The sequence below is a fragment of the Macrobrachium rosenbergii genome, chromosome 7 (genome assembly GCF_040412425.1).
Source record: "Macrobrachium rosenbergii isolate ZJJX-2024 chromosome 7, ASM4041242v1, whole genome shotgun sequence".
Taxonomy (NCBI): domain Eukaryota; kingdom Metazoa; phylum Arthropoda; class Malacostraca; order Decapoda; family Palaemonidae; genus Macrobrachium; species Macrobrachium rosenbergii.
Window position 1 is genome coordinate 34,062,543 of NC_089747.1, and position 14,208 is coordinate 34,076,750.

Below are 14,208 nucleotides of genomic sequence, written 5' to 3' on the forward strand. Positions count from 1 at the left end.
TTATAGAAATTTCAGCTTAATCTAGTAATAAAAAGTTTATGATTTTAGACTTCATTTATGAATTAGGACTCAAAACCACACTGACAGAGAATAATATCCGCTACGAACTTTGCGACTGGAAAATATCAATTAAAGCTTATCCAAAAGTTCAAGAGAGGCGGCGCCACCATTTGAGTTTTTGGCGCCACCACTTCTGCCATTTACTCACTTTTAGAGATTAGCAGAGAGAGAGAGAGAGAGAGAGAGGCTTCTGATCATATGTTGCAATTGAAGTGAGAGCGTATGTTTGTACTGATGCACATACCCAGATCCATGCACACGAGTCTGTATACATAAATGCATGTTTCATATTCAAATTACACACTCACACACACACACACACACACACACACACACACACACACACACATATATATATATATATATATATATATATATATATATATATATATATATATATATTCATATATATATATTATATAAAATGGATCTGTGCATATGCATACATGCACACAAAATCCATACATACTCGTTCAGAGTCATATTGATGAATGTATGCAGTAAGTTCGTAAGTGATAATTCCATATCGGTGGTTTTAGAAAATCTTGTTTTAATACATTATAAAATAATACAACCCAATAATTCATTCTATATCTAATTCGCACAGCATGGAAAATGGCTCAGGGCGATGAGACATAACATAATTATATCCCCTTGATCTCTTCAAATGAAAATTGTTTCCAGGAGAACAACATTGTTTTAGCTGCAGAACACTCTAAACGTATGGCATTATCACAGTAGGACCTTTTTAAATTTAATTTACTTCAATATATTATAATAAAATGAAGGTGCCTTGTCAGAGCTTTCTGGCTGGAGTGTGGGACCGACGCTGCAAGATGGCAGATGAGGCCACGCGAAGATCTTGGCAGATGGCGCTGCGCTTTTGCAAGACGGAGGAGCGACCCGTTCGTTTCCAGGGAGCGTTAGGCAGTTCACTTGCAAATTTCATCAAAAAATCAAACGCTCCTACTTCAATTTCATTCTTTTCAATTATTTTTTTATTCTAGTTTCGAATAATTATACTAATACAAAAAAATATCCCAGCGCACCAAATTTCTCATCTGTCAAGATCTATTATATACGCAACGGCCTCGCGGTCAAATTGAAACTCGAGGTGCGATATGAGCACAATGTCTAGGTAAACTAAATCTCAGATCTAGATGCTTTTTGGTATCTGGTCTTTAGTGATATTCACACATTTCAGTCGCTATCACACAATCAGATCTTTCAGTTCTCAGTTCGGGTCAAAATGACCAAGTACAAACATTTATAATTTTGTCGTAAAGTGAATCTTACATTCAAGTATATATATATATATATATATATATATATATATATATATATATATATATATATATATATATATATATATATATATATATATATATATATATATATATATATGTATGTATATTGGTGGTTTTTAATATCATAATTAAATCGCACCTCAGGTTTCAATCATTTTAGATCATCATCGCGTATGACATCAAATAAAGCCAGCTGGAACTAGAGCATAATTAAAATCAAAGCATATTGAAACTCAAAGGGAGAATGATGTCCGTTTAAATTTAGCTGAACTTGTCTTTACCTGAATGTGAACTATAAACGGAACTTCTTGTGACGGAAATAATGAAAATTCTCTTGATCTCAGACGCGATGCTTCTAAACCACACTTTCAAAAGTTACTTTTTTAAATGATTTTTTTACATTTTTCTTCTCAATCTTTAATCAAGAAAAGCTCCTCGTCGGCATTAGAGATAACGCTTATCTGAGCAGTGAAAGGTCGTCATCAAGAACGCTCATTTTGGAATCATTAACACCGAACAAGATAGACAAGATGATAAAACGAAAAGTCATATCGGAGGACTCTTTGTCGGCTAATTAAATTACTGCTCGATTGCGAGAGAAAACTATACGATTTGAAAAGTTGCAAACTATTCTCATCAGGAAATAAACGTCATTTGATTTGTTCAGTGTTAACACGGGCTCTATGTTAAGCTCAAATGGTTGAGAGAATTCAATAACTTTGCGAAATGTTCTTTAGATTTATTACGGAAAACAAAAGGCAGCGACACGACTCTGTCTACATTCAGATAAGCGAAATCTCAACACTTCAGTTGAAAGAAACAAAACTCTTCCTTCCTTCTACTCTCCTCCTTCTCCTCCTCCTCCTCCTCCTCCTCCTCCTCCTCCTCCTTCGTCTCCTGTTCCTGAACCTTTGAAAACTGAAATGAATGTTTTTTAATGATTTTTGTTTCTCAGATCTCATGCGACTTAACAACCTACCGAATACTGCTGGTTGCCTGACCCTGCAGATTCTCTACAGACGCGCAGAAAAAGGAAAGACATTCACACCGTATTTACAAGATTCGGGTGGTGGTGGGCGAGGTGATGAGGGAGTAGAGCCGCCCACGCCCACATCAGAGAGACGTGGTGGTGTGGTGGTAGAGAGGGGGCGGATAGTAGCCCCCGTGGTCGGTGGCCATGCCGTGGTGCGAGGGCGCTGCCGTGGACGCGGGCGGCAACGGGCTCAGGTAGCCTCCGTAGTCCTTGTTTTCGGCGGCGATGATGGAGGTGATGCTGAAGGGGTGGGCGGGGGCCGGGTAGTTCTTCAGGTGGTCGTAGTCCTTGAGGTGGCCGCCGTAGTCTTTCAGGTATCCTCCGTAATCCTTCAGGTGGCCGTTTGAGTAATCCTTGAGGTACGCTGAAGCTGTGTAGTCCTTCAGGAGGGACGGATGGAGGGGCGGCGCTGCGTGGAGATCGTGGGCGGTGGGTGTACCTAAATGGGCGGCCTGGTGGTGCTGCTGTTCCTGCGACGCCTGCTGTTGCTGTTGCTGCTGCTGTTGCTGTTCAGCGCTGTATTTATCTGCAACACTAACCGTGGGTGGTGGCGGCATCTGATATCCGGATTCTGGAGGTTCCAGCTTTGTGGCAGCTTCTAGGAGTTGGGTCATGCCCGAAACGGGGTCACTTGGAGGTTGCTGACCCTGCTGCTGCCCTGCCGCATTCACAGGGTGCCCCGTGTGATGACTATTATGCCCCACGTGGGCTGGGTGCCCGGGGGAAGCCAACGACGAAGTGTCAACCTTAGTGTCGCCATCATCGTTGCTCTCTTGTTTCGTAGCTAAGACTGGACTCTGGTGCTGCCCGGAGGAGGAGGTTTTGGTCGTCCTCACGGCCTCCTTCTTCTCGCACTTGAATCGCTTCTGTCGACGCAGGTAACAGCCGTTCTCGAACATGTTCCCCGAATCGGGGTGGAGGGACCAGAAGGAGCCCTTGCCCGGCTTGTCCGGGGTGCGAGGGATTTTGACGAAGCAATCGTTGAAGGACAAGGAGTGCCGTATCGAGTTCTGCCAGCGCTGCTGGTTCTGGCGGTAGTAGGGGAAGAGGTCCATGATGAACTGGTAGATCTCCGACAAGGTCACCATTTTATTGGGAGCGTTTTGGATGGACATGGTGATGAGGGAGATGTACGAATAGGGCGGCTTGGCGTGGGTGTAGGACCTTCTGTAGGTCTTGTCCTGCCGCGCCCTTTGTAGCGCTGAGGACACTGGACTGTCTGGCTCCTGCAGGTCGCGCCCGTAAGGAACCATCTGGTTCATACCGCCCATCCCACCCATGCCACTCATGCATCCACTCATACCATTCATCTGCTGCATGGAGGTGTTCATGGGAGGGAATGCTCCCATGCCGGTCATGCCAGGGCTCATACACTGCCCGCTCATGCCCATCGCACTGATGCCACTCATCGAAGAAGAAAAATCCATGTTGGGAGGCAGTCGCTGTTGGTACGTGTTCATGCCCATCATGCTGTTCATGGAGTTCATTCCGTACGTCGTTTGGGACATGGGAGACACAGGGGGCGCCGAGGAACTCATGGGCGTCATGGTGTCACTGTATAACTTTTGGGACAACATGTTGACCCTCTTTTATTTCGGGGGATTTCACAAGGAGAGAGAGACACTGTCCACACTGCTTTTAACTTCCCCCGCTTTTCCTCTGATTTTCTCCGTCGCGATCGATCACACACCGTACATTGTTTCCGCTTTTGGGGTTTGGCGGCGACTTCGTGCACCCAGCCACGAAGACTCACCAAAACTGCCCGAATTCTCTTTCGGCCAAGAAACGGCTCGGTATAGAGAGAGAGGGATAGGGTCACGCCGGCCACACGCCAACTCAACAGGTCAAATAAGGTCGCGGGCGCTTTAGCTATCACACGCACACACACACAGTTCACGGGGCGAGAGTCTACGGCAAATTGAATGACCAAACACTTATCCTAATCATCTGTGTGCGTTCTTACTTTAACTTGGTTTTGTTTAAGTCTGTGATAGCAAAAGTACTTGTAGCACTCACACACAGTAATAAGCGAACGGTTGGCCCTAACCCTGTGTAAATACGGATGTTTGGGCAGAATAAAGACGCTCCTCCCCACCCACCGACTACACTGCCGGCTGATTGGTTTGAATCAGAAGCTGGGGGAGAGCCACAGAGATCGAGCCCCGCCCACATGTTCGGTCACCCGGCAACGAGCGTCAAGGAGGTGGGGTTTTGGGGAAGCCCCGCCCCTCCGTCAACTTATACGCCGGCAGTTGGGTTTCGCTTCACATCGGCGCAAGAGACCGAAATGCAATGAGCAGCGGTTCTGCCGCTGGAGTGGTGGTGGCGGTGGCGTGGTGGCTGTTGTCGGCAGGCGCCCGATCGGGCCGTCGTTGCTCCTAGCATCGCCAATTCCGTTCTGGCGATTCTCTCTTCGTAGCCATCAAGTCGCGTTTAGCAATTCTGCGCAGAGACATTTTCTACATAACTTAGTTTTTAAAGTCTTCCTCGATACACATGGGGTTGGCGGTCCATTTTTCCACGCCTACTACCTATACGCCGGATTTATTTTCATTTTCCCTTTGCTGTTATGATTCGGCTCCACTGTTTTTTATCCGCTTTTTGAGTTTATTGCGAATTCTGAAAACGACTTTGGAAAATTCTAACCGAATACTAAATAACACTGGCTCACTCAATATAATGGTCGCCTTTTCATTGCGAAGACTTGTATTTCTGTTTGGGTATGCAATAACTCTGGTCAATAAGCGGTGGCACAGAGGCCATATTTTATGCGGGAATTACAACCCAAAAATAAACACATCATTGGAAAATATACATAGGCTACTTTCCATTTGCCATCAGATTCTCTCGTGTCATTCATGAATTTGCAATCACTTCTTTTGAGATTCTTTTTTTCCGCAACCTGCTTCCGAAAACTCGGCGCTTTTCGAACTTGAAAAAAAACATGGAAGCACAATCAATCTGCATTATGGACTTAACCAAGAAATATAGGTTTCACGGACATGTGCCGAATCAAATGTTTCAAATATGAAATGCTGGCATTACCAATTTAAATTATGAACGTACTCAAATTCTCACGTGAATATACTATTTCCAACAGATAATATTAACCGCTTGATATCAGATTAAAATATTGCTTCCGTGAATCTATACCGAAATTAGATTAAAATTCAAGAAAGAAAATGAATCACTCGATTTTAGAGGATTTAAAAGACTTTCTTGATATGATGAACGTTTGCTATTGCAACTTTGATCCCTTGTAATCCTGGTGTTGCATTTGTTGTTGTTTTGTTGCTTTATTTTGTATGTTATGCTTCCGAAGCCTCGGTAAACAATCTGGAATTTAGACTCTTAGTTCTTCAACAGTACCATTTGTGCTCCTGTTTAACGCTCTCACGCACACATGAAAATGCACGAACATATATCAGTACTTAGTTACGAACTTACTTGCAAATATACACGCAAACATACACACACACACACACACACACACACATTTACATGTATATACCCTTTATGTGCATGTGTGTGTGTGAATTTTTCACATGATCGCGTGACTTTTTAATTCACAAACATTAAGCCACAAATATCATTCAATATCGAATTCACCATACCTGTGGAATAACATACACCCATGGTGAGTTGTAACTGATAAGCACATCTGCCCAGCCAGTATTAGTACCTGGGCCTTTGGTTCAGATACAATGACAGCCAGTCGACTTCGACTATTCAGCTAATTCTGGCCGGGGCAAATGCATTATCATTTATTTTTTTGTAAGTTATTCACAAGGTTTCGTGATTTCGATAGATTCGGTATTAGATTATTTCTTGGCTTATATATATATATATATATATATATATATATATATATATATATATATATATATATATATATATATATAAATTATATATATATAAATATATATATATATATATATATATATATATATATATATATATATATATATATATATATATATATATATATATATATATATGCAAGCACACACACACACACACACACACATATATATATATATATATATATATATATAATATATATATATATATATATATATATATATATGTGTAAATATATATGTACATGTATATATATATATATATATATATATATATATATATATATATATATATATATATATATATATATATATATATATATATATATATACATACACACACACAGTGTATGTGTGTGCTTGTATGTGTTAGATAAGTTGTATCGACCGCCGGATGCATAAACATTTAATGGATTCACTTCCTTTTAAGACAATCGGTTTGTTAGTCCGTTAGCCTCATTTCCCCTTCTAAGCAACTAATAATAAGCAACTTAATGGTGTCGTTCAAACCACCACACGAATGACCGTCGGATCTAAAATGCCTTTCTCAAGAAGACTCAGGCTCTGCGAATCGGCTTGGATTAAGACTTCCTGCAGGATGACAGAGACTCGGGCTGAACTGAAAGATGGGCGTGAGTTGTGAAAGTGGAACTGAAGGGGGATTATTGTACGATGTTGGTTACTGGTTCCTTTATGAAGTTGAGGAGGCTGTCAGGCCAAGCACTGGCACACTTTCGGCCATCCAGCGCTTAAGACAATAAAAAAAAAGGGAGTTGGAGTGGTTGGACAGCAAGATCAAGAGATCTAGAAATGAAATGAGATAACGTCAAAGGATCTCAAGGTGGAAATGGAAGAAACCTTACAGGGACACTAAGAAAAAATAGTTAGAGAGGTTGGACAGCAAGACTGAGGAAAGGAAGCGGGAATGGAGGTACAGTGAAAGGCTAGAAAGTGGATCCCCCAGCTGCAGGTCAAAGGGACGCTGCAAACATCCATTAGTAGTGCCTACAGTGCACCATGCACGCGATGCGCACAGATGGCGATACTGACATGCTGATTAGTTGTGAGGCACATGTTGTCAGGTGCAGTTTTGTAAGGAGACCGGTAGTCGTGACATATTTGGTTAGTTGTAAAATACAACTTAATTGTATGATACATGTTGTAAGACGAAGTTTTGTCATTTGCTGGGTCGTTGTAAGATGCTACTTCATTGTAAAATTCAGGTTTATAAGATGGTTATTAAGATGGCGATTTACTATAAGATGCTGGTTGACAGCGCTATTATGATTACACTAAGCCGAAAATAATTAAGGCGCTGTTTAGTTGCTAGACTGTTAGTTCTTGGCTTCAGCATGAAAGTAATTGCAGGATGGCGGTTAGGTGCAAAAAACACTGACTAGTTTCAAGAGGAAGAAGAGTAATACGCTAGCAGGGTCCAATATGTCAATTAGTTGTGAAATGCAAGCAAGCTGTTGTAAGTAATTCTTAAAAGCTAATTGTAAGATGTAGATTAGCTGCAAATTGTTAGTGGCAAACTGCTTGTTATTTGTAAAATCCTGATGAAGAATGCTATTAGTTGTCAGGTGCAGCTTGTCTAGATGCAAGTAAGACGACTGTTGGTCAGGTTGTAAGAGGCAAGTTGATGATAATTTACAGAATATTTGCAAGGTATAAGTTAACTGTAACTTGCAAGGTAATTATAGAAGCAGGTTACCTATTACATGTAGATTAATTATAGAAGAAGACTAGCAGTCAGATACGAATTAATCACAAGATACAGATTAGACAGGTAAGTTGCAAGATGCTGGTCAGTTCTATGATGTATTTTAACATTGACTTGCATATTATAGTATGCTATAAGACGAGAGTTAATCTTAAAAAGCCGGTCGTCTGAAACTTTTAAATTACTTACATTATGTAAAATAACTGTATGATAAACATGTAATACGCGCTCTGGGTGGAAAATACAGTTCAGTTTTAAGATGCAGACTAAATTACATACAAGTCAATGCTAAGGTGAAGTTAGCTGACCTAAGAGATGGAGGCCCATCTGTGCTCATTTTTAGTTGTCTGTAAAAGAAAAGTATTGTGCCGACTTTGTCTGTCCGTCCGCACTTTTTCTGTCCGCCCTCAGATCTTAAAAACTAGTGAGGCTAAAGGGCTGCAAATTGTTATTTTGATCATCCACCCTCCAATCATCAAACATACCAAATTGCAGCCCTCTATCCTCAGTAGTTTTTATTTTTATTTAAGATTAAAGTTAGCCATACTCGTGCTTCTGGCAAAGATATATATGACAGGCCACCACCGGGCCATGGTTAAAGTTTCAGGGGCCGCTGCCCATACAGTATTATACCGGGACCACCGAAAGATAGATCGATTTTCGGTGGCCTTGATTATACGCTGTGCAGAAAACTCGATTGCGCCGAAGAAGCTTCGGTACATTTTTTACTGTTTTTTTTTTTTTGCAATGACAGATATGGGCAAGATGTAAAATAACAATGGGATGCAAGTAAGTTGTTATATACAAGTTAGTGAAAAGATGAAGATGAATTACTACCCAAGGAAGAAAGTCCATAAGTGGTCATTCTTTCTTCCTGTGACAGATTTTGACTTCTGCAGGTTTCTTTTGTTATCAGATTAAACTTGTCTTGTGCCAGCACGGGCTCTTGCTCGAAGAAGCAACTCTTAGGAGAACTGGTCTCTGTCTCTTTACCAGAAAACTGTTACTCTCCTGTAATTGTAAACTGAAATACGACTGCCTTCACTGTTGACTTATTATTACTACATTATTAATAGAGTCTCAGTATAAAAAGGGATATTGTCACTTTTTGTAACAGAAAGAGCGTTTCCACGAGTTCCATGGGAACGTTCATGGTATGGGCAAAACTGTCCTCATCTGTTGTCTGTGAGAATATGCCTTTCCCTAAGAGTGGGAATAATACTTCCTCATCCAAGGACTAGCAAGAATATGCCTTTATCACTGGACCTAACGTCGAAAACGAGCTAAATGTCCAGCCTTTAGGAAGAGGAAAGGCTACAGAAAACCGAAAAAGTGGAAGCAGCAACAACAGGATGTAACTCAAATATGGAGAAATGAAGTGATAACTGTTGGTCAATAAACAGTCCAAGTGTTGTTAACTACTTTGAGGAAATGAATGTTTTAATTTCTTTCACCCGTATCTCTTCATTGATTTTTTTTCTTCATTCTCAGTCTGTTTTTCTGTTCCGAGCCAGTGCTCATTAACTGTGGAAAACCAGCTTTCAGCTGAGAATGACTCGATGATATGGAATTGACCCTGATTGAAACATATCTGAATATTCGCAAAGTGGTCGAAAATTTTTGCGTTAGTCAGCGTACACAAATTGTAAGAAACATACCAATAATAAATGTCTTTGTGAACTTGCATTCTAATTCAAAAATACAATCGAACTTCCTGGCAAAAGACTAATATTGTAAATGTCTCATAAATCATTTACAAGCTAATAATTGTGATGATAAGTTCAAATATAAAAATCAGGCCACAGCTGATGCCAGACTAGATTCAGTTCAGTAGAGCGCGCGAGAGAGCTTACACCCATAAAGCTCAAGTCAGAGCGAGAGAAACCGGATGATATGAAGAAAAAATGACAACAACTGGAATCTTCATTGCAAATAAAGCTCTTTGATTTCATTCCTGATACCAGAGTCTTACCTTAAGCAAAGACACCCTGGTATACGAGAGCCCCTGGTCGGAGGTCTTACCGGTATATAAAAAGTTTTGAGCAATCTGTTTTCTCTTATCATGTGCAGTCTTTTTCCGGATAGCTTGTTTAAGAAGATAGGCCTTCTTTTATGAGAATGCACGCTCGTCTTAAACAACAATAATAATAATGTTACTAAAAATAGTAATGGTTATATATTATTATTATTATTATTATTATTATTATTATTATTATTATTATTATTATTATTATTATATTACTATTATTATACTGTAGAAAAGTGCGAGATTCGCAGGGAAAATCTGCGAAAATCATATTACACTTTTGGCACTCGAGTAACCAAAATGGCTAAAATATACTCTCGTGAATTTCACCTAGTGACAATTCCAACGACAGCATATTTTGGACTCTAGACCTACACACTAGCAAGAGCTTAACGGATATGCAGGTTTAACGACCATGGAGACATACAAATACTCTTTCTACATCTACAGTTTCTACATCATTGTTAATATTATCCTTTCCAACGGTCAAGAAATCTTTCGATTCCTTAGACAAATTTCTATACCTGCTGCTAGAATAATGCAGCGTCACTCTCTATACCTCTAGAGCCTTTAGGGGAGGGGAATGGGTTGGTGGGGGCGGTTGTGGGTTGTGGGTTGTTTCTTACCCCGCGCAAGAGCTGGGTTCGGTATGCCAACTTCTTTTAGACCTATCATCATATTGGCCACCTTTCTATCCGCCTCAGTGGGGAGGGATGGGTTTTTACCCCGGACATACCCTGAATAAGAATGAGTTTATGTAGGCGAAATCCATTGAAAGGAAGAATCCTTAGGCGCTCTCGTATTGTTCAGATATTCTCATACATCGACGCGTTCTTACATGGTAGTTTTACAGAACCTTTTTTTTACGTATGATTATGTCCATTCATAAATGTAGAATCACTTTCACATAATTTATTTTTATGGTTTTGTTATGTCTTTTGAATTAGGCTATATGCTAACCTATTTTACTGAAATTTTTTCAAAGTTGTGCTGGCGTACTCTTTGTAAGGACAAACTCAGAATCAGTTGTCTAAATAGTTGTAATAACCAGGTTAATTATTATTTCGAAGCTCATTATACCCTACTTGTATCGTAGACTATTCATACTTTTTAAAATCTCTATTGAAGATTCAATTCATAAATGCCTCAAAGAAAGATATTGTCCAGATCTTCATTAATACTATCGGATAGGATCAACTGAGAATGACCACAGCCTCCACGTGGAAGTTGGCAAAGTAAGAAAGAAAACCAAAGAACCTAAGAGAGCAATTGGTGCAAGTGATGTACTAAGTAAGAAGAGCGCATTGCCCTCCAGTAACCAGGACATTTCGGGGAAAGGAACGGGCGAGCAATACCATCCAAAGCGGAGGCCGTGTGTCCAGTTAAGAAAGCAGAAAACACTTCACCGATTGCATGAGTGAAGATATGGACTGACAGTGTGCCAAAAAATCTTCGAATTATATCCTTCAAAAATCGCCTGAATTCTAAAAATCCTGAGAGGAAGAGTCAAAAACTGAAAATCAAATCAGAAAGAATATTCTGGTTGTTGCTGAGTAAAGAATAATTAGTCTCTAGCCCCTCTAAGAGAAAGTATAAAATTCTTGTACTTGATTCTCAGCCTTTGCAGCGAAAAAGCAAGTTTACATTCCAAAAAATACTTGGACGGGATAGAAGGGTTTGAAAAAAAATATGTAGGCCTGACATACGTTTAGTATGAAACTAGAAATTTAATCTGTATTATCTGATTGAGAAGATTCAGCGCTATAAAAAAAAAGTCATTCATCAGTCTCTTCAAGGTTTCATACTACCTTAAGCATTAAATAATATTTACCTATGATATAGTTCTAAGTGTTCAGACTAGCATTAGGCATTTGCGTTAAAGACAACTTTTAACAAAAACATTTTCACTTGTGGCGTGATAGAAATCTGTTCCCACCTACCATATTTAGAGTGAAAGCACAGAGCCAGCTGCAAGAGGAATTAGACTAAATAAATCTTTTTGCTCTTCATCATTGTTAGCTGATTCATTACATAGATAAACTGGTTTCTGCGGTTACCTCATATTCTCCAAGGAAGGGAAAAGATTTGAGGAAAAATCTGGAACATACTTAAACACCGCGATATTTTTCAAATCAATCAAAAAAATGCTTTGCATATCAAGTTGAGCTTCTAAGATATTTCCAAAAAATAAAACTGAGACTCTGAAATTCTCCTGAAATATCTCTGTTTGACCACAGAAAGATCTGACTGAAGTGCATCGGAATGAAGGCGCCATGCCACGGTCCTAACAGCCTGCGACTCGTCTGTTGACGTCGAGAGCAAATGAGTGATTAGCGCTGCGTTTCTAAATGAATTTTCGAAATCGCTTCGATATCATTTAAAATGGAGATGGCGAGGCGTCCTGTTGCGCCTAATCCCTGGGCAATTTATAGTCAAACATTTGTTATCGTAAAAAAAAGACTAAGAGTAAATATTTTCATAATTGAATCGTTTTTTATGCAGCGAAGGACCTTTTAGAATGGATTAAGTGGATTTCTAGGCATTAATTACTTGTACGATTGTTTTAATCGCTGGTTAATCCAGGCAAAAATCGGCTGTCGTACGTTTAGCGTACGGAGATTAATGACAGCTTTGCCGATTAGTATTTTCATATATATCATCTGTATTACTCATATATATATATATATATATATATATATATATATATATATATATATATATATATATATGTGTGTGTGTGTGTGTGTGTGTGTGTGTATATATATATTGTATATATATGTATGTTTATGTATATATATATATATATATATATATATATATATATATATATATATATATATATATATATATATATATATATATATATATATATATATATATATATATATATATGAAACTATATGTATATATATATATGTGTGTGTGTATGTGTGTATATATATATGTGTGTATGTGTGTATGTATATATATATATATATATATATATATATATATATATATATATATATATATATATATATATATATATATATATATATTGTTAAGCTTACACTGCAATTATCCTTATCTATCCATTATACTAATTTCCTTGGCTGCCTTTCTGCATCTGTGTGTGTGTCAGGGTGTGTGTGCCCGGAGGCTTCTGGGAATTCTGAAGGCTCCGGGATCCTGGAGTCTTTAAGATTTCAGAAGACGTTATAATCCAAAGGGCGTTTCTCCAGGAGGTGGAAGAAATAATTCCAACGACAGATTCTGGATTTCTTCCCTGAAGGGAAGCGGATCCGACAGGATTCCGTTTACGAACTCAAGATGGCTTCACAGGATCCTGGTGACTTTAAGAATTTAAGAAGACGTTATAGTCCAGTGGGCGTTTCTCCAGGAATGTTTCATGAGATGAAGATTGCTTCAAAGGATCCTGGAATTGTGAAGACGTCTTCAAGAATAACTTTTTAATAACTGTCCCGAATTTTTCAACATTAAGTGACCCATCCAACTGAACGAAGTTGGTGTTTCCCTCCGCACCCCTATCGTCACACACGGGCAGTTATGTCGCCTACTCTCGCGTTCGTTCATTTGTTTCACTTCATGTTCAGGTTTTTGAGAACTCGCAGCAAAGGAAAATTGCGTTTGGAAACCATACTGTAACTGACAATATAGTTTTTAAAGAGGTCCTGTAGACAATTTATTCTGATTTTGATAAATCTCAATCTCAGCAAATGCGAGCGATGGCGAACATCTGCTAGTAATGTATGATTTTTAATGCATGAGATGTAATCTATAATATATTATTTTCTATGATTTATTTACCATATATGTGACAAGGCGTATATAATATATTATTTAATTTATCATTTATTATATGTATGTATGTATGCATGTATGTATGTATGTATACATATACATATATATATATTTTATATATATATATATATATATATATATATATATATATATATATAACATAGAAAATTATATAATATATAATAGAGGCAATATTTATTTATATGTGTGTGTGTGTGATCACTAATACATAAGATTTGAGTGTAAACATAATACCCACCAAATTGTTATTTCGTTTGAAATCAGAGCTGAAGATACTAAACATGAATATTAAACCTTTGCACAAGTGTTATAAATGCGTAACATCACAACAAAATTCTCCTTGAAGCGGAAGACCTGCACTAAGGAAAGTTCGGCCC

General features: G+C 38.7%; 1 protein-coding gene and 1 long non-coding RNA gene across 2 annotated transcripts in view; both read right to left on the minus strand.

The window, feature by feature from the left end:
• Positions 1-14,208, minus strand: part of LOC136840290 (uncharacterized) — a 97,986-nt gene that overhangs the window by 62,316 nt on the left and 21,462 nt on the right. The gene's annotated exons all lie outside the window — the stretch shown is intronic.
• On the minus strand, positions 1,759-4,795 carry LOC136840289 (silk gland factor 1-like). The gene has a single exon (XM_067106967.1). It carries the CDS (start codon positions 3,975-3,977, stop codon positions 2,481-2,483), a length of 1,497 nt encoding a protein of 498 aa, XP_066963068.1. The 5' UTR covers positions 3,978-4,795; the 3' UTR covers positions 1,759-2,480.

Excerpts from the sequence above, each read along its gene's own strand:
- LOC136840289 (XM_067106967.1), bottom strand. The coding sequence starts at position 3,977 with ATGTTGTCCCAAAAGTTATACAGTGACACCATGACGCCCATGAGTTCC.